Below are 19,034 nucleotides of genomic sequence, written 5' to 3'. Positions count from 1 at the left end.
TGGCTGATTTTACTAATTACAAGCTCAAGTCTGTCCAAAAATCTGTGTCCACTTTTTATTTCTCGCATTTCAAATCAAGTCACACAAACAAGCAATCTCACTTCAGTCTCTGAAAATCGTGCAGAGCGCTACTGGAGCTCAGTGAAGACCCTCCTCTGTGAACTTATTTACCTCTTCTTCGAAACAGATTTTACAGCCAACAACAAGACTCATGAGTTCTCACCTAAGATCATTCTTAACGAGAAAAATGTTCAATTTAAAGGAAAAAAAAAAACATAGAGAAGAAAAATCACTTAACCTCAATGGACAAGGCCCTTTTTTAACCTGGGTTTTCTATAATCTGACTGAAGAAAAAAAATTTTGATACTGCATTTCAGCATGAAAATGATTGCATTGGACATAATATTTCTTTCTACTCCTCTTTCCGTACGTCAACAGGACAGCTTGCAAGGACACTTTGCATTCACGTGCCCACACACATTTATGAGACAATTTTATTTGATTTGACATTTTCTTTATGTATCTTCAGCTTCTCCCCTCCACACATACTGTTGTCTCTTGTATTGATAAAAAGTTGAATGTGTGCGTGTATGTGTGCTGTGGGATCTACATGGAAATCTTTGTGATTTATTCCTTAGCAGGAAGAAAAATTCAGCCTTGAGCTCCTGACATGACCACACACACACACACACACACACACACACACACACACACACACACACACACACACACACACACACACACACACACACACACACACACACACACACACACACACACGCATGCACCCATGCACGCACGCACGCATGCACACACGCACACACGCCCATACACTCTCCCACAGTTTTGCTCACACACAAGGCAAGAGAGAGTGAGTAAGTCAGAAGGATAGAGTAAGACAAATGCAGGTGCACAAAGGAGTGGAGATGAAGGCATGAGGAGGAAGAAGATCCATGGGATCTGTGTGTGTGTGTGTGTGTGCGTGCACTGATAGATGATGTGAATTTGTGGATTAATCTGTGGCTGATTGTTCTGCACCTGTGCAGGGGAGGCATGGATGAAAATACTGAGCAGCTTTTGACTCTGGAGAACGCCAACCACAGACACTCTCCTCGCTCAACAAGCCAAATTTGAAAAAAGTCAATATACCTTTTCCACAGCGGTTGTTTTGACTATCAAACAGAGATGTAACTAACATGCCTAAATGGATGCACTCCATTTTAGCGAAGCTAAATAATGGCTCAGACTGATTCTGCTTGTTGATCTTGTGCAACCTTTAACAATGTGGCTTTTCCTTTGGTTTCTCCTCTTCTTGTTTCCTATTCACCTCACAAATACAGCAGGACTGTGTCTTTATCTCTGTGCTAGCTGGCCGTGGTCAAGGGCAGCACAGAGGCGGATTGCTACAGCTAACACAAATCTTTTGTTGAGCACAGACTGTTCAGTAAATGACAAAAAGAAAGTCACAGAAAGAGTGAGAGAACAAGATAATGAGACTTGGGAGGTGTTTGCTGAAATATCAGGTCCTTGTAGCTCCCCTCACCTGAGGACACAATCTCAACTCTGCAGTCTCAGGGATCTTTCATCCAGCAAACAACAACTCTGCAGAGACTTGTACCGTTCACTGCAGAGTCGTACTTCAAAAAGCCCCGCTCAGTATGTGCGAGGGGGTATTTATGTGCATCTGCTGTCCCAGATAGATGGAGTGGGACTCGTAAGAAAAGTTGCTGCTTTTCTTAGCAATAGGTGAAAAAGAATATGAGGACTGTGCAGGAATCTGCAACTTGTAGATAGCTTTTTAGAAGTGCATAGTTAAAGGAATATTTCAACATTTTGGGAAATATATTTCTTTGCTTTCTGATGGAGAGTTGGATAAGAAGATCAGTAATACTCATATTACTTTTGGCGAATTAAGTGTATTATAATAAGTGTAAAAACACCAATTTGCTACATTCTACAAGATGCTAATAGTGAGCTTTGGTTCTAGTCTTTATGCTAAGGTAAGCCACATTAAAATGTAATTGATCTTTTCATCTAACGCTCCACCTGAAAGTGAATAAAAGTATTTCCCAAAGCGTTGAACTACTCCTCCAAGACCTGCTTCCTAACACACTGTAGGTTGCTATTAGTTTGTCTTAATTAGACACTGATGTGCGCTCGTGGCTGAGGGAGATGTGATTCAGACACAGTTCTGCTGTCTGCAGGCAGATGGGAGTAAAAACCAACACACGAACGCACTCCAGGATCACTTGGGTAATATTTTATTTACTCATTAATCTTCAAAACTATTTTTCATAATAAATTTCCACTTTATGTTCATCAAAGAACCGTAACAATAAAAATAAAAGTAAATACTGTAGAAAAATTGTACATATAGAAAATAAACATGGTTAATGAACACCTAGATGTAGAATCCCCTTGGTTGAGACACCTCCTTTGTTTCAGATGGCAACACAACAGAGATAGAGGGAAAAAGAAAGCGACAGACATGGAGGAACTGGAGGGGCAGATAGGGAAACATACTAAACAAGGGGAAAGCAAGAGAAGGGAGGAAAATGAGGTCAAAAAGGCCAGTTAAGGATGGAGAGAATAAGGGAATATGTTAATTTTGACATTATACTTTGAAATCTCACACACAGTCCTTTTCATGTCCTTTCCCGCCCTTGTCCGTTTTGCATGCATCTGACTGGTTGGTTACATTGCTTGGAAGAACTGGAGGGGCTTGTTCATGACATGGCACTGTTTGTATTGATATATCATGGGGCTACAATTCTTGAGCTGCAGCAGGCTCAGACACCGCAAAAGTCTATAAACAGATAATTATTCTGTAGCCCATCGGAAACCCATCTGTCTGTCCTGTATTGATCACGTCACGAGTATTGATAAATCAGTCAACCGATAGCATGAAGACAAAAGGACGCAAAGAGTAAGAGAGAAAAGGGAGAGCCAATGAAATCAAAGCAACTCAAGCTGTCATATAGCCAATGGCATCATGAACTGGATTTTCTATCTATTAGCAACACATGGATAACATTTACTTTGTTCTGTTTTTGATTCTTTTCCTCGGCTGGTTTTTGCTATAAAACGTGGTTGGTTAGAGCAGGTATAGTGGGCGTGGCCTATAAGACAGGCTAGAAAACAGGACATGGCCTGTGGTGGGCGCACACATCCAGGTGTTGCACTGGAGTTACATTGCAACCCGCAACACCCTCCTCCTCCTACCCCCCCACAAACAAACCTACCACCTCTGGACTTAGTGGGACACACCACCACTCCACAGCACAGCTCAGAGACTCAGGCATGCAGCACACTCGAGATGGTCACACTTTTTTGTCAATGAGGATTTGAACTGAGAATTGATTTAGAGATTAAATCATCGTTGAATCCCACACACTGAAAACCTTTTGAAGTGCGTATTTAGAAATACTTCAAGCGAAGGTGGTAAGTCTATGATGGTGGTGCGTCACATTGTAACCTCTGGAGTTTCAACGCGGTATAAATCACACGGAGTAAGATAATTCACGTGCAATAAGACCCCCCCCTCCCTTCCCCAAAGAGTCTATACTGCCCAAATGTTCTTCATTTTCATCTTTATCATTGCCATAACAATTATCATAAAGGTCTTTGTCATTTTCACCATTGTCTTCTTGTATAGTCTTGAGAGTCAGTTATGAAGATATGGTGGGTCTTTAGCATTGCAGGTACGTGTTATGTTTGCATGTGTAAATTGTTAATATTTTAGTGTGTGTGCACGTGTGTTGTATGTGTGTGTGTGTGTGTGACACCGACTGGTGTCTGTAGGTAGCATCTGAAGTCTCAAGTATCCTGTCCAGGAAAATATCTCTCAGTTTTCCGCTGATTCCACCTTCGTGATTTACAGGCCACCATAAAACATCAGTTCTGCAGCGTAACAACCACAGCCCATCCGTTTTATTAACGGCACCAGCCCTGCCTCTGCCTATTCACTCGTAATTCACTGCGCCTATGGCTACACCCTGATTTCCTGTCCTGTTGCTTGGGATTAGACTTGGACCGTTGGTGTGCTTGTTTCTTCAGCATCCTCTGTGCTTCAGTGAGTCCCGTCTGCTAACAGGGAGGAAGGCCAAGAAGCTTGGAAGAGACACTTAGTGCTTGTCTTGGTGCTTTTACATCATCTTTGTTCTTGTACTCTGCCTCTCGCCCAACACACTCAGTCTGCCATTTGCTTCACTTAAAATCTTCCTTGGCCTCTCTGAGTCCAACTGGAGAGGTCCTACTGTGGCAGGGGAGTGATTGGTCTTTTTATCTGGCTGGCCCCGAAATGGTTCTTAATTGGGAGTTGAACTGGTGCTTTCTAAATCATTTGGAATGGTGTTTATGTTCATAAAACAAGCCTCTCTCAGAGGCTCTGCTCATTGGTAAATACTGTACAATAAGGGTCCATGCCCTTGGGCCAGTCTGTGTGTGTGTGTGTGTCTGTGCTTAAATGTTAGTGTATGTTTGTGCTTGAATGTGTATATGTCTGTGCTTGCCAGCATGTGTGCAGGTGTGATTACTGGAGAGTAAACATTAACATCAGCATGTCTATGTCGGTGTGCATGTGTGTATTTTTTTTTTTTTTTTGAGAATATATCTATTTATGTACATATACCATTATATATAAAGGTGTATGCGTATATGTCTGTGTGTTGGACGTGTTCCGCCTCAGACGTAGTACTCCTTATCTTTGTTCTTCTTGTTCTTGGAGATTTTGGCGATGCCCAGCGACTTGTCCTTGGTGCTGCCGTTGGGCTGCGTGGCTGAGTTGCTGATGTAGTTGCGGCTCTCGTCCACGTGATAGGAGCCTTCGTCACGGTTGCGGTACTTGTACATGGCATAAAGGAGGATGAGAATGCAGAGGGCGGCCGCCGCCACGATGCCCACCACCATGCCCGTGGTGCTGCTGCTCTCCCGCACCACCTCAGACGGACCCGGGAACACCTTCACCTCCGGCAGGGGAGGACGGGCTGTAAGGGGAGAGGGGAGGTATGTGATGTTACATCACAGTTTATGGCATACATTATTAATTTGAATTACATATCAAGGGAGTAAGTGGAGGGAAGATATAATGCATCATCATGATGAATTGACATGCATTTTGCATAATGCTACATGCTGGAAAGCAAAGGCGCAGGCTTAGAGCCAAAGATGTTTCCATATTATCGCATAATGTGTAAACAGATTACATTACACCATGTTGAGAGGACGGCCAGAGCACAGGTGGACATTATATCAATTTTTATTACCCACATTTGACACTTTATGACATACACAGGCAATGAAGGCTGTGGTGTGGTCATATATAACCCCATATTGAATGTTTGCTGTCAAAAAAAAAAATTTGCATATGAATTCTTTGTGCTGCATAGAGATGAGGCAAAGGAAAAAGAAGGAAAGGAAAGGAAAAGAGAGGGAAAAAATGATGCGAAAGAGAATTATATAAAAATAAAAGACAAATAACAAGGGATGGCGAAGTGAGGAGATGAAAGGAAAGGATGGAGACAAAGACTGGGGAGAGGATGGAGAGTGTTGGAGAATGCCCGGAGGCAGAAACCTAAGTGGAAATGAAAAATTCATTGTAACGAGTGACAAAGCGGTAGGAAAAAAAAACAAAACTCAGCGACAGTGGGTGTGGAGAATACATGGAGAAAAAAACTAACAAAGGCAGTGTGATGTGTGTATTTGTGGGCGGTTCTCACCTGAACTGGGGTCACAGGGATCAATGTCCTCATCATCACTGGGACACTCAGCCGATGCCACCAGCAGGTCGTCTGCCGACTAAGGAGAGAGGGGATCCGGAAAATTTGGGAACATTAACACACACACATACAAAGACTCAAACATTTATCCACAACATTTCAGAGGAAAAAAAACAAAACAGCCTGTGCTCCACACCCCTTCTGTTTATTTTCTACATGTGTGAGCGCACAGCACCAAACCATCGCCCACTCATTTTCCAGTTTGCCACAAACACTTTCGCCTGTTACGGCCCCCAGCAATGGCAGACGGCCAAAGCTAGAGTACTTAGCAGAGAAGAAGAAATGAAGAGGGAGGAGAGAAATATTGAATCCTGTTTAAAACCACAAGGGGACAGTCAGTTATCATCTCCTACTCTCTTGACCCTCCCCCTCTTTTTTCTCCTCTGGCCTTTCTATCTTCCACACCTCCCTGTTTTCCTCCGTTTTGTTCGCTCCATCTGATGTTGGCAAGTGTTAATATGCATTGGATAAAAAATAGTGCAAAGCTAAAAAAGAAAAAAAAAGGATAGAACCAGTTTTCATTAAATATTCCAGCAAAGCACTTGACGGTTCATTTAAATCTCCTTTATTTAACACCTCTCCATATGCGCCATGTCAACAACCCACTTATACTGAACCTCTAACCTACATCAACCACCTCAATATCTCAAAAAGTGCTCTGTCTCCGTGTCTCGCTCCCTCTCCATGGAAAAGGCCCCCTTTTCCTCTTCATCCCTGCTCCTCTTGTTGCCATGGCAACTCTAAGTTCAGGCTGTTAAAAATGATGGGGAATAAAAAAAAAAAAAAAAGGTGGGGGTGGGGGGGGTGATGTGCACCCACAGTGGGGACCTGTACATTGATTTGCCATTCCAGCCAGTTATTAGGAGAGGGGGAGAAAGAGGGAGGGAAGGAGGGAGTGAAAGATGGATGGATAAGGAAATATTGGAGGTATCAATTGGAGAAAAAGAGCGAAAAGAAGAAGAGATAAGAGGAGGAGGACTTCAAAGTGCTGCGGTCTTTACTTAACACTGTGCTAATGTGCTTCGCATATTCATGAACTACTGTTAAACATCGCCCGCCTTGACGCTTCGGCATGAGAGATATGAGCGTGTGTATGTGTGTGTTTGTGTTTTAACCACACTGGGCGCTCAGTGCCAGCACTAAATTAAAATTGGATTGTGATGCATTGCAGTAGATGTTAGTAACCCACAGAATAAAGGAGAGGAGAGCGAGTGGCAGAGCTATAAAAGAGAAGCGCTCTAGAGGCAGATTACAATCAGACCGGAACAGAATCTGAACCAAATCAAAGTACTAAATGGTCGATGATGTCTTAGCTGAAACCTACAGACAGTATTTCAAACAGAAATTCATTACGCTGCTTCTCTGTCCTCGCTTTATCTATTTCTTTGCCTTGTTGTCTTGGTAAGGACACAGATTACATAAGGTCAGAGAAGCAACCATTTAGTTTATTCATCTGAAAAAAAGCCTGTGCTGGCCTTGTACGGTGTGGTTTTGGTTCTGACAAGTCGACTGTGGTTTAGTTTGGCCTGAAACATATATTAGGTTATTGATGCTTGACTCTCTCTTTCCTCCACTGCCTTTCCAATCAGTTCTGCCCACTGGGCTGTCAAATGCTGCTAGGGTGAGCTTAGCCTCTGGAATCTAGCCAGTCAATAAACCACTGTGCCTTTGCCAGGATCCAAATAGCACAAGAACCAATCAGTCAGTAGGAAACACATCACCCCTGACATCTGTCACAGATCAATGTCGAGCCACCAAGCCTGATTAGTGATCCAAAGACACCTATGTGCCCTCCACAGGCACCTGTTTTGAATACTGATTTACTCTAAAACAAATCCAGGCGAGTAAATTTAACAAGATCCCTCCTCTGATCTGTGACATCACCTCATCAGCTGACCACCCCATTCAAACGCGAAGGTGTCAATTGGACTATTGATCCACCTATCACATGGGAGGCAGTAAGCATGAGGAAAACTTGAGGCATGCTAAACACAACTTAAACGACATCAATAAGCCACAGAAGTTTTTAGAAGATGTGATGTATATCCAAGAAACCTCCGCTCCTCCATCTCACCCTCCTTTTGTCCCTCCCTCTTTGTCCCCATTGTTCCGTAGTCTATCAGTAGAGCATGCTGACATAATGATGGACACAGATGCACAATGACAGGAGGGGAAAAAGAGATAAAAGAGGGACGAGAAAGGAAGAGAGAGAGAGAGAGCATGAAGAGATGGATATCAGCATGCTGAAAGAGCAAAATCTCTACCTGAGCAGCCGAACAGTGCCAACGGCCGTCCATGCCTCCCTGACTGCCTAGTTCACACATAGTAGCTGCACTCTGTCCTCACACACTCTTGCTTGCAGAAGATTCAACAGCTTGTCTGTTACTTTCACAACTGGAAATCACACACACATGTGCACACACAAGCTCTATAATAGCCAAACATGCTCCATTGGTCTAGTTCTACATAGACACATCTACACAGACACACGAGCGTACACCAAATCAGGCTGAAGTTGGCAGGCTGATGAAGAGATCCTGACGAGAGAGGATAGAAGCTAGCTCCACTACTGCAGATGGTGAGATAGACTCATACACTGCCTGCATTAACAGCCTATCACTGGAGCTCAACCACAGAGAGAGAGAGAGAGGGAGAGGGAGAGGGAGGGAGGGAGGCAGAGAAGGAGGTGGGGGGGGCGGGCGAGTGATGGGTAAATATGGAAAGATATGGAGGGAGAGAGAGCAACGAAGAGGAGAGGAAAAGCAAAAAGTGAGCAGAGCAGGAGGGAGAAAGTATCTCCAGAAGATGGATAGAAAGAGGGAAGAAAGACAAGACGGAGAAAAGGATGTCAAAGATATGGAGAGAGTAAAGAAGATAGCAAGGAAAAAATAGACACGGAGGGAGGATGGGAGTGAATGAGAGATAGATGTTCAGAGGGCTTGTGGAAGTGTCTGGGTCAGCTGATTCCCGATAGCAAATCGCGAGCTGCTCTGAGCCTCAGGTTTCTTCTATCAGTCTTCCCATCAAACACAGGTATGCACATACACATGAACACAAACACACACAAACAAGGCACCTAACATCAAACCCAATCTCAAGCTCAGTGACTCAGAGCAGCCTCTAGCATAAACACTCACACACACTCACACAATCTCTCCCTTACTTCTCCTTACTGGTGCTCAGCTGTCATGCATTATTAATCCAATCCACCTTTCAACGTGCACACACACACACACACACACACACACACAATCAATAAACTGTGAACTCCAGGAGGAGACACATAACACATTCTTACTGCACAAAGTACTGATGGTAGGAGCAAACCCATGGGGCGACTTAGGCAGATCCACTTCAAAACACACACAAACTTGGGGCGTGTGCGTGAAATCGATAAATTGTTTGGACCCGTAGCACCTTTGGAAGACATCTCTCAGCGCCCCTCCTCTGATGCAATGTACTGCAATTCAAGCCTAATGTTCTCAATCCACCTGAGTGCTGCGTGTGTGTGTGTGTCTGTGTGTGTGCATTCTGTGTTCATCTCCACATTGTATGTGTGCACTGGTTAAGGCCAGGTTGGTTGCTAGGCAACACTAGGCAGCCTCAATGGAGAAGCTGTAGATTCTTCTTAAACAAGACAAACACGCAAACACACAGAGTTTGGGGGCCAGCAGGAGCGATTCGGCTCACGCCGACGAGCAAACACACACATACTGCGGTATGTTGAGCATATAGCGGGTCTGACCTAGTTCTCATACAGTGATATTGACTCCAGTGCACAACTCTGCATTCCAGATTTAGCTCTGACATCAGCATATCATGAGAGCAGGGACGGTTCGTCCAAAAGCACACACACATGAACAGGGAGAAATTGAGAGGTGAGGTGTAAAAACACGCCTCTGTGACAACGCTGTCACTCTGCAGTGCTATCCATCCAGCTCTCATATCCATTATTGATGCCTGAGGCTTAGCTCACAGCTCTCCGCGTTCTATTATTTATGTCTGAAACAGCTGGCGGTTTATACACAGAGGAGCTATTCTCTATGGGAGTCTGGATGGGAGAGAGATAGCAAGCAATGGGTAGTGGGGCCCACTATCTCCATGGCAACTTGTATCACTGCGAAAAAAAAAAAAAAAAAAACCTTTTTCAGTGCGGCAGGCAGACAGGCACACAGTTTTATAACACAGAAGAAGAACTGCAGTACACACAGACGCCCACAAAGAGCCTGACAGCATCTCAGTAGTGATCTGAACAATAGAACAAAAGAGTCTGTGGTGTACCTGCTGATAATGTATCCTCTGACATTACCATCGACTCTGCAGTTGCATCCACTTTAAATATTCCTCAATAACAGTTATTTGTTTCTATTGTAGAGTCCCATTTGCATCAGTTTACTAGACACATATTATGGGAAAAGCTATTACAGCCTCCATTAACACAAACATTTCTCCTCCTATAATTTAATGGGCAGGGACCACTTAGTTTGCCATCTAATCCATTCATGTGAAAGTGCTGTAGCAGAAAATTTGAACAACGCGTATGTCAGCCTTCTACTGATGAAATGTTTTCGGCTCTATTTCTTTTTTTCGTTCTTAAACTTGACGGGCAGTAGAGAGAGACAGGTAAATGTTGATCGGTCAGTAATTGAACCACGGATGCTGCAGTCACTGCAGGGCATTTGATTGGCATGTAATTTAGACATAAATGACATTACACTGCATAGTCTCAGCAAAAGTAAAGTGTGTTTTACAGCTGTATGTTTTCTTATGATATTTGATTGTTTTGCTGGCAGATAAGACACTCATTTATCTTGTTACAGTAATCTACAGCTCAGATAAGTGGTTTACAGCACACATACCGTAAGCTGAGGTGGAACGAACCTCCAGGTGATATCAGACTTTCTTCGACTCTGACTACCTCTAAACTTAGGTTAAAAACACCTGGTGGCCTTGGGGTCTAAGATGTTTACTATGTAATCACAATGTCCACTGTTCAAGTTTGGCTGGTGACCTCTGGTGCATGTCATCCGCAATTTTTGCTACTAATTAAAACTAAAACGCACTTTCAGTTGCCTCTGTGCATGAAATGTATGACATAAATAAACTCGCTTTGCCTTGAGTGGAGTTTAAAACAATCCCACTCCCCCTGACGTGCAGTATCTTGCCATCCTGTAGTCCGTGATTAGTGGGCTGTGAGCTTGATAATCCTCTTACTGAGCTCGAAAAGAAACTTATCAAAGCAAATTAACACTTTTTAATTTCCCATTGTCTCACCAAAGGATGACAGTGGGGTGACTGGACATACAAGTCTGAGGAATTACATTACACCACACACAGCAGGGATTGAATTCGTTTTCCGTGCACAAGCTGCCACAGAACAATTGTGCTCTGACCTGCTGTGTGGCGCCCTGCTTCCGATTGGTGGCCGTGGTGGTTGTGATGTCACTTATGGAGGGGGCGGAGTCAGAGCGGTTGCCTCCAGCTGCAGCACTGGACTGCGGGGTGATGGAGGAGGACGGCATGTCGCCGACCAGTCGCGCACTGCCCTCCACTCTGATGTGCGGGTGCCCCTCGGCGGCCATGTTGAGGATGCGGAGGCCATTGTAGTAGAGGCCAGAAAGCTGGCCCTGGAACATGCCCGCACCCCGCTCTCCTCCACCAACACGCACCGTCGTCTGGCTGTTGAAGATGGTCAGCTGGCGGCCTACACACACACACACACGCCCCAAAGACACACAGGCACACCAGGAGGAAAGGTGGACAGACACACGCAAATACAGCCACACACACATACATACCAGTGGTCACATACGTGCATACATACACACACAAGAGTTTAAGTGTTACACAATCCACCGCCCCCAAGTCATGGTAAGAGGATGGGATAGATTAAGCATGGCAGAGCAAATCGAAGCCGTGGAGAACCGTGGAGAGAGCTGAGACTGAGAGAGATAAGAGTCAGAACAGAAAACAGAGAAGAAGAGGGAGAAGAAGGAGATTGGGAGGGGGGGGGGGGGGGGGAGGAGACTGAGAAGTCGAGGAGGAGGATGAAGAGGCAAAGAACAGAAGGAGGAGGAAGAGGCAGCAGATGAGAGGAGTCAGAGGGCCCCGAGTAGACAGGGCTGACAGATGGTTGCTATGGTGATGGCTGTACGGCACGACATTGTATTTGAAGGAGCAACAGACAGGCAGACAGAGAGACAGAGATCTAGAGAACTGTTGTAACAGCCCTATGAAGCATGCACAGGTTATAAGCTCTAGCACTGCTCACTGTTAAAGGGACTAGAGGCTAATTTAAGGAGCTCTGCAGAAGTTTAGGAGGAAAACTTTTACATTTTTTCAAAAAGCATTGCTCTATTATTCATTTCAAATTTACATAATTCTTACATGTCACAATACTTTGCATGTACTTTAATTTGATTACAAAATTGTTTTTCAACATATAATCTTTAGTAAATGCTTTATTGTTTACAATTTGATAATAAACAAAATTATTTACCAGTCTTAATAAAGCATCTTTTATCAGTACTTCTTTTCTATTTTCTGATTTATTCACATTTAAATCTCTCCATCGTCCCTTTAACCTGATATTATCAGATACACACTAACAAGATACGTTCACAGGCACTACAGTTTACACAGTATTACACACTACAGCTGCCCAACTTTTAAATACTTAGTTATGGATTTAGATTTTTAGATGTTAGTTGATGGTGCACAATATAGTATATTCAACTGTCTTCAAATTGTATTTTTTAAGCTCAAAGTTTTAAGGAATTTTAATCAGGGTTTTTACCTTTGTCGAGTAGCCAATCGTCAACTACTCGACCGAGCCGATAGGGGATTCGCTGTCTGGCGATGGCCAGGCGCTCGTTATCAATGTTGCCTTTAATTTAGAGATGAAAACACAGTAGTAATTACGCACATCCAAACGTGGTACAGGAGCTGGATACAAAAAGAACAGCAATGAAAAGAAAGTAATGGTCTGCTCATTGTTGGCATGTCAGTGTGTTAAGGTAAGCTTGATGTGCTAAGAGAAGAGGAGCTGAATTCACTATGTTTCCAGTGAGCGGACTCTTACTCTCTGTTCATTGGGTTTAATTTAAAGAGACATTTCAGGGGTTAACATCTGCAAGAGCACAGGGAAATAATGTTACAGCTGCCACATACTGTCTATATCACTGACTGAGTTTAGAGTTACATACAGGAAGAACCCTCACACACACCTCACAACAACTAGCATTTAGCATTTTAGCTATGTGCTACCTGAAGCCTGGACCTCATTGTGTTAAAGAGTACTACCTAAGATTACCACTTTGAATATAAAAACCAACAAATATAAAAACAAAGACTATGCTCAACAAAATACACTTTTTTCTTTTTCTTATTTTTTTCTCTCTAGTTAAACATTTAACTCAAAATATGACATGTTTTTAAATTATTGTTTGTCCAAAATGCACCGTTATTATTTTCTTTTATGATGAGAAAAACAACTGAGACCTGAATTGAATATTTTCATAAATTACCTTTAACACTATTTAACAGGCCTAACATAACATAGCTGGCTAGTATACAAGCTATTGTAATAACTATCCCATTTTATGGTTTAAAAAGTCATGTTTCATATCAGATCACACATATTTCATTTCAAACACAATAACATAAAACAAAGCTGCAATTATATTTCTCAACCTCAGTGTTTGAATATAAACATTGATAGGAACACTGATGTAGTTCATCAATCAGTAGGTGGGTTGATTTGGACTAAGGTGTAGTTAGCTCTGCCCCAGGACAGGCAGTGATTTAGTGGGTTGGTGGTTTGGGCTTATGTGGGAGGGGAGAGGCAGGGCCTACCTGAGGGATAGCGCTCTATGACAGGTAGGTCATCCAGTTGGAGGGTTGCATTGCCTCCGCTGCGGGTGAACCGAATTATGTGGTACTTCCCATCGTTGACAAACTTGGAGCTCTCCTCGATGTTGATGTCATCAGTGCCAACATTAAACACTACTCTAATGTTGCCCTTGTCCTGTGGAGGAGGAGGACAGACACGAAAATGCTTAACGAGGAAAGCAATTGTTTTAAAAAGGCAAGGATTTAATTTCTTTCATGTTTTCTGCTCTCACTTCATTTTGCTATATGCTTGACATTGTATGCTTTCATATACACTGTGCTTTTGTGTTAACTACTTTGTGCTCCGAAACCAACATGTGTGGGGTTTATTTCATATGCCCAATTGGCATTCCTCCACCAGCAGCTGTAAGGGAAACAAAACAGTGCCATAATGTTTCAGAAATGCAGCTGGGGGCGGCTTCAGATGAGAACGAGCTGGTACAATTTAAAAAAAAAAAAAAGTTTGGCTCGTTAGCTACAACTTATGCTGCTTAACAACTTCACCTTGAAGCAGTAAAAGATGCAGCTTTTGTTTAAGTAGTGTCAGTCCACACCTTAAAACCACTGATGGGGTGTGAGATGTAGCATGGTTTGGTTTCAGGAATATATTTGTCTAATGTTTCATAAAAGGAAATTAGATTTAATTTTATATTTTAATGACAGATAATACAGTATTATTTTGTCTCATCCAGAAAAATAGAATTTTGAGAGATAACCATAAATACAATTCTGCCACAATTGTATAGTGTTTGAATGTGTATCACGATGCTCACACTGAATTCAGTATGTCACAAACTTCAAGCACCAGCAACCACTGAACTTGTGTTGCCCAGTAGTCTGTTGTGAATTGTGAAATATTGCTCACTCTGAAGTGGTATCAGGATGAGTAAGCACTGAGTGTGGGTTCACTGTACTGGCTTTTGGCATTTTTCATACGTGGGACACAGTTGCTTTATAAATTGTGGCACATGAACAAGCACAACCCCCTAAACACAAGAGTGGCTATGGGGACAGACCCAGTGTAGCTCAAGAGACCTCCTAATTATATTAAAGAATAAATGAAGCATATTCGGTCAGTATTTGTGCTGCAGAGATGAATCCCTCAAGGATGAACAATATGTAAAAATAACTTTAATAACAAGTATGAAAAATCACATTTTCTTTGGCCTTCTGTATATGGGCGTGTGTACTTACTATCTGCAGCTGAAGGTAGTCTCCCAGGCCAGATGCGCTGTCCACCCTGAGCAGAATGGCATGTTTCTGTTGGGTGCTGAACCCAAGGGCGAGCCGGTCTGCCCTGGTGCTAGGACGTTCATTAGGGGGCCACGTGTAAACCACCATGCCTCCATCACGCCCAAAGATATAAGTGGTCCCAGCTGGTCCACACAGATAAAAAATTTAATAGCAAGCACGTCTATGTGGCATAAACAGTGCTATCAGTCCTCAGAGGTTCCATACTGCAGATGGTACCTCTGCCAGTTTTTTTTCTAAATGTTTCATAGACAAAAGGGCATATTAGAAAATAACAATAAAAACTCCCAGTCCCAGTTGACTGGCCTATCACATTCTGCTTGTTCCTCCTACAGACTGAAAAGAAACTATCTGTGTTTCCCAAAGTACTTCTCAACATTACTGCAGGAGGCTGACTGTAGCAACTGACTCATACAAATAACTCACACAATTGTTTGACTCATCGGGTGACTACAAAACCATCATGTATCTTGCTTGTGAGGCTGCTGAGGGTAATTTAGAGTCTAAAGCTAGAAGACTGAATTATTAAATATTACAGAGAGAGTGAGGCCAGAATAGTGCAGCCAAACTAGACACTGAACAGGTACTGTAGTATTTTTGTGCCGCTTCAGAATCAACAGTTGAGAGTGCCCTCACGTGGTGGTTCTGACAAAATGCACACAAAAATACTTCAGTTATGAAACCTGACTGAAACCAAATTTGATTGGGTACGTTTTCTACAGTTAAGAGACATTATGGGTGACGGCTAAAGGTTTGACAGAGGAAACTGGGATAAAGTTTATTGTGAACATAGCATCTATAATTTAATGTTTAAACCTGACACTCTATGATCTACATCCCCAAACTCATATCTACTGGTATGTAGGGGTCACATATACTATTACAATAGACTTGAATTTTTGGGGTTTAAATAGGAAATTGTAAAATTGGAAAGGCCCATCCCACGCTTTCATTCATCAAATGATTTGTAATCCACACTGGTATGAGACAGAAAATGAAAAGCAAAAACTCACCGTCATTGCACAGTGGCCCAGCATACGAAGTCATGCTGCAGTCACAGGTGAAGCCCTCCCACTGCTGCAAACAAACGCCCTGATTCGAGCAGGAGTCTTCCTGACAGGTAGTGCTGGGACCTGCAGTGAGAGACATGGTGGGGTTGGAGGGTGCACAAGTTAGGCGAAGATAAACAGACACACTTTTTTGATTTTGTATGGAGCCCAGTATGTTCGCGATAGTAGGTCAGTACTGTAAGGTTATTTTTAGACCATATTTCCTTGAAACATTTATAGTTTGAAATGGCTGGGTAGACTGTTGTGTTGCAATGGCATTTTGATTAGTAGTATTAGTAGAAAGTCACTGTGAGACTAGGATAATGTGGATAGGCTCCCATTCTTTAGCTTTACCTTTACAGAAGATTCTAGATTATCCATATAAACTGAACTGAAACTAAACTGGAATCTGTGTTACTAGATGGAAAAAGCCAAATGTTGACAGCATGCAGGTGGTGACGCTAGATGAGTGGGGCAAGGACAGGAGGAAGAGTTAAACATAAGAGGGCAGAGTTATGTTTAAAAGCCTTCGTCTCAATACTCTTTCTCTGCAGTCTGTCACTGTTCTCTCCCTGCCTCGTGCTAAAACCACACAAGACGAGAATGTCAAAGCTCTAAACTTAGTTCTCCTTCGTTGCACTTCTAACACGAGGCATGGAGGAAAGGGTGTGAAATGATTCACAAACAGAGTATTGAAGTTTGGGTTGGGAGTCAGTAGGAGGGGTTAGAGAGCATGCTGCTGGGTGGTGGAGCTGTGGTCAACTCAAGTCAAGCGGTGGTGATGTTACTACTGTGATGAAGTCACTATGGTGGCTAGGAGAGGACAGGTCACCTCTGACCTTTGACTCTGGATCACTGGGATCCACACAACACTGGACACCACTGGGTAGTTTCAGCACGCACACGTACACACACACACACGCTAACACACACGCACGCGCGCACACACACACACACACACACTCACACACATATTTCCGACCCTGACACACGTGTCTCACATGCTCACACAAAGCGATATACCTTGCAAGTCAGCTTTCATCAATGTAACTTTTGTCAGCCAAACAAAAAAGCAAACAAGCAAATTAAGTTAGATGGTTAGTCAATGCACACAGATGCCTGTGAACTGCTGAAAGAGTGGAACAGAGAGAGAAACCACAATGTGCAGAGAGACCGAGGAGGAGATGAGAAGAAAGAGAGAAAAATTTACTTCTATAAGACCAAGAGCTGGGTTAGTGGGTTATCCTAATAACAGAGAGCATGAGATAAATGAAAACTGAAAGAAAAAGCAGTAAGGACATGGGACCTGGACAGATCTACTGGGGTGTTTTCTGTATGTTTGCATCTCACCTTCACAGCCTCTCTCCACTTGTCCCACGGTTGCCAAGGCATCCGCCAAAAGGTCAGGGAGCCGGCCATTTAGATCAACTGTTGCTAGGCAACCCTGGAAACCCTCACGGGAGTGGACCAGCTTAGGCAGGTCTCTGTACATCTCTTTGGAGACGCCCCCAATGTACAGGTCACCTGTCGAGGAGCAACATAATGAATGGCAGCGTCATTAACTGAACACAATGCCTTATGACTTTCTGTCACTGTCTCAGTAAGATGAATACAACAAAAGGAAGTATTTTCTTTACTGATGGATTAATTAATCAATTGTTTTCGATTAACAATTTTGTTTATAAAGGGTTAAAAAATATCTATCACAAGTTCAATGAGCCCATTATCTTCGAATTGGTTCTTTTGTCTAATGCACAGCTCAAAACCACAAATATAAACAGAGAAAAGCCACAAATGTTCTCATTTTTAAAGCTGGAACCAGTGAACATTTGGCATTTTTGCTTGATAAATTACAAATGATTAATCGATTGTGTAAATTGTTGCCCATTCGTTTTCTGTCTGCGCAACGAACCAAACGCATTGAAGTGTCACTGCTTGTATTTTTGTGCATACCCTTTAGGTCGAGGTTCTTGGCACCCAGGGTGGTCTGTGTGGTGACTTTGGTGTCAATCTTGACCGTGTGGAGATTGTTAGTGTCTCGGGATATGTGCACGTTGTGCCAGTGGTTGTCATTGAGAGGACTGTTAGAGTTGCCCTTGATCAAGTGAGCCCCATTGCCCAGGTCAGAGATGTAATGTAGGTATCTAGTGAAGATTGAACAAGGAAAGGTGGTTAAACAAGCGAGAAGAGAAAAGGCACATTAATCGTATTCATGATGAACAACAACACAGGATCATAAACTTCAGAGCAATATAATCTGTCTTGTAGAATAGGGTGAGAAAAAGAGCTGCTTGACCTGTGCACTTTTTCATATTTGAAATTTCACCTTGACTTGTGTAATGTAAATACTACACACTGTGCATTGTCCAGCTCACCCTTTAACAAGCTCTATCACTATGAAGTCATTGCCGTCTCCTCTGTTGAAGAGAATAAGGCCGTCGGGGGACGTTGTCTTGAACTGCATGAAGAGATGCATGGAGTAGTAGGCCTGCAGCGTGGGCAGCGTGACGAAGCTGGAGCGCGAGCGGAAGGTGACAGGATCAGCCACGATGCTCTTATAGCCGATAACAGCATTGAGCTCGCAGTAGTCGATGTCGCCGTTCTTGCACAGGTCGATGTACGGCATGCCGTTCAGCGTCAGGCCCTGAAGGTGGCCGATGAAATTGGAGGGCACGGCAGGTATGAAGCGCTTCTCCGTCACAATACCCGTCTCCACATTGTGGAACTCCAGCTGGGTGTGGTCGCCCGCCATCTGACCTGGTGGCGGGGGTAAACTTCAAAGGTGAGGGGCTACGGAAAGTTGGGTTTCAAATGGAACTGTTCAATACTAAAACTAATACTAACTAATAATTCTTTAACACTGACAGACTGTTATAACAGCTCAAACAGATGCAACAGGCACTAATAGAAATACTACTACTAATGTAAAAACTAGTGCATTGGTGTACAGTTATAATGTACATGTTCTCTAAAATAATACACAGAATACAAGCAGAAGTCTAGACACCAACTCAGGACCTGCGTAGAGTGTAGTGTCATTTGTGGTGAAAAGCTTTAAGTTTGGCTG

General features: G+C 43.1%; 1 protein-coding gene across 1 annotated transcript in view; it reads right to left on the bottom strand.

Annotated features, from left to right (window-relative positions):
* Nucleotides 1-3,552: 3,552 nt before the first annotated feature.
* nrxn1a (neurexin 1a) overlaps nucleotides 3,553-19,034 on the bottom strand; it is a 52,344-nt gene continuing 36,862 nt past the window's right edge. Inside the window, exons 15-24 of the mRNA XM_041066968.1 lie at nucleotides 18,343-18,724; nucleotides 17,921-18,111; nucleotides 17,318-17,491; nucleotides 15,932-16,051; nucleotides 14,862-15,043; nucleotides 13,632-13,803; nucleotides 12,574-12,663; nucleotides 11,171-11,481; nucleotides 5,718-5,796; nucleotides 3,553-4,985 (exon numbers count right to left, since the gene is read on the bottom strand). Of these exons, the coding sequence (XP_040922902.1) occupies nucleotides 4,684-4,985; nucleotides 5,718-5,796; nucleotides 11,171-11,481; nucleotides 12,574-12,663; nucleotides 13,632-13,803; nucleotides 14,862-15,043; nucleotides 15,932-16,051; nucleotides 17,318-17,491; nucleotides 17,921-18,111; nucleotides 18,343-18,724 (2,003 nt within the window). The 3' untranslated portion in view covers nucleotides 3,553-4,683. The remainder of the gene's footprint in view (nucleotides 4,986-5,717; nucleotides 5,797-11,170; nucleotides 11,482-12,573; nucleotides 12,664-13,631; nucleotides 13,804-14,861; nucleotides 15,044-15,931; nucleotides 16,052-17,317; nucleotides 17,492-17,920; nucleotides 18,112-18,342; nucleotides 18,725-19,034) is intronic.

Source organism: Toxotes jaculatrix, chromosome 21 (genome assembly GCF_017976425.1).
Source record: "Toxotes jaculatrix isolate fToxJac2 chromosome 21, fToxJac2.pri, whole genome shotgun sequence".
NCBI lineage: Eukaryota > Metazoa > Chordata > Actinopteri > Toxotidae > Toxotes > Toxotes jaculatrix.
This window is presented reverse-complemented; position numbering and strand designations above follow the sequence as displayed.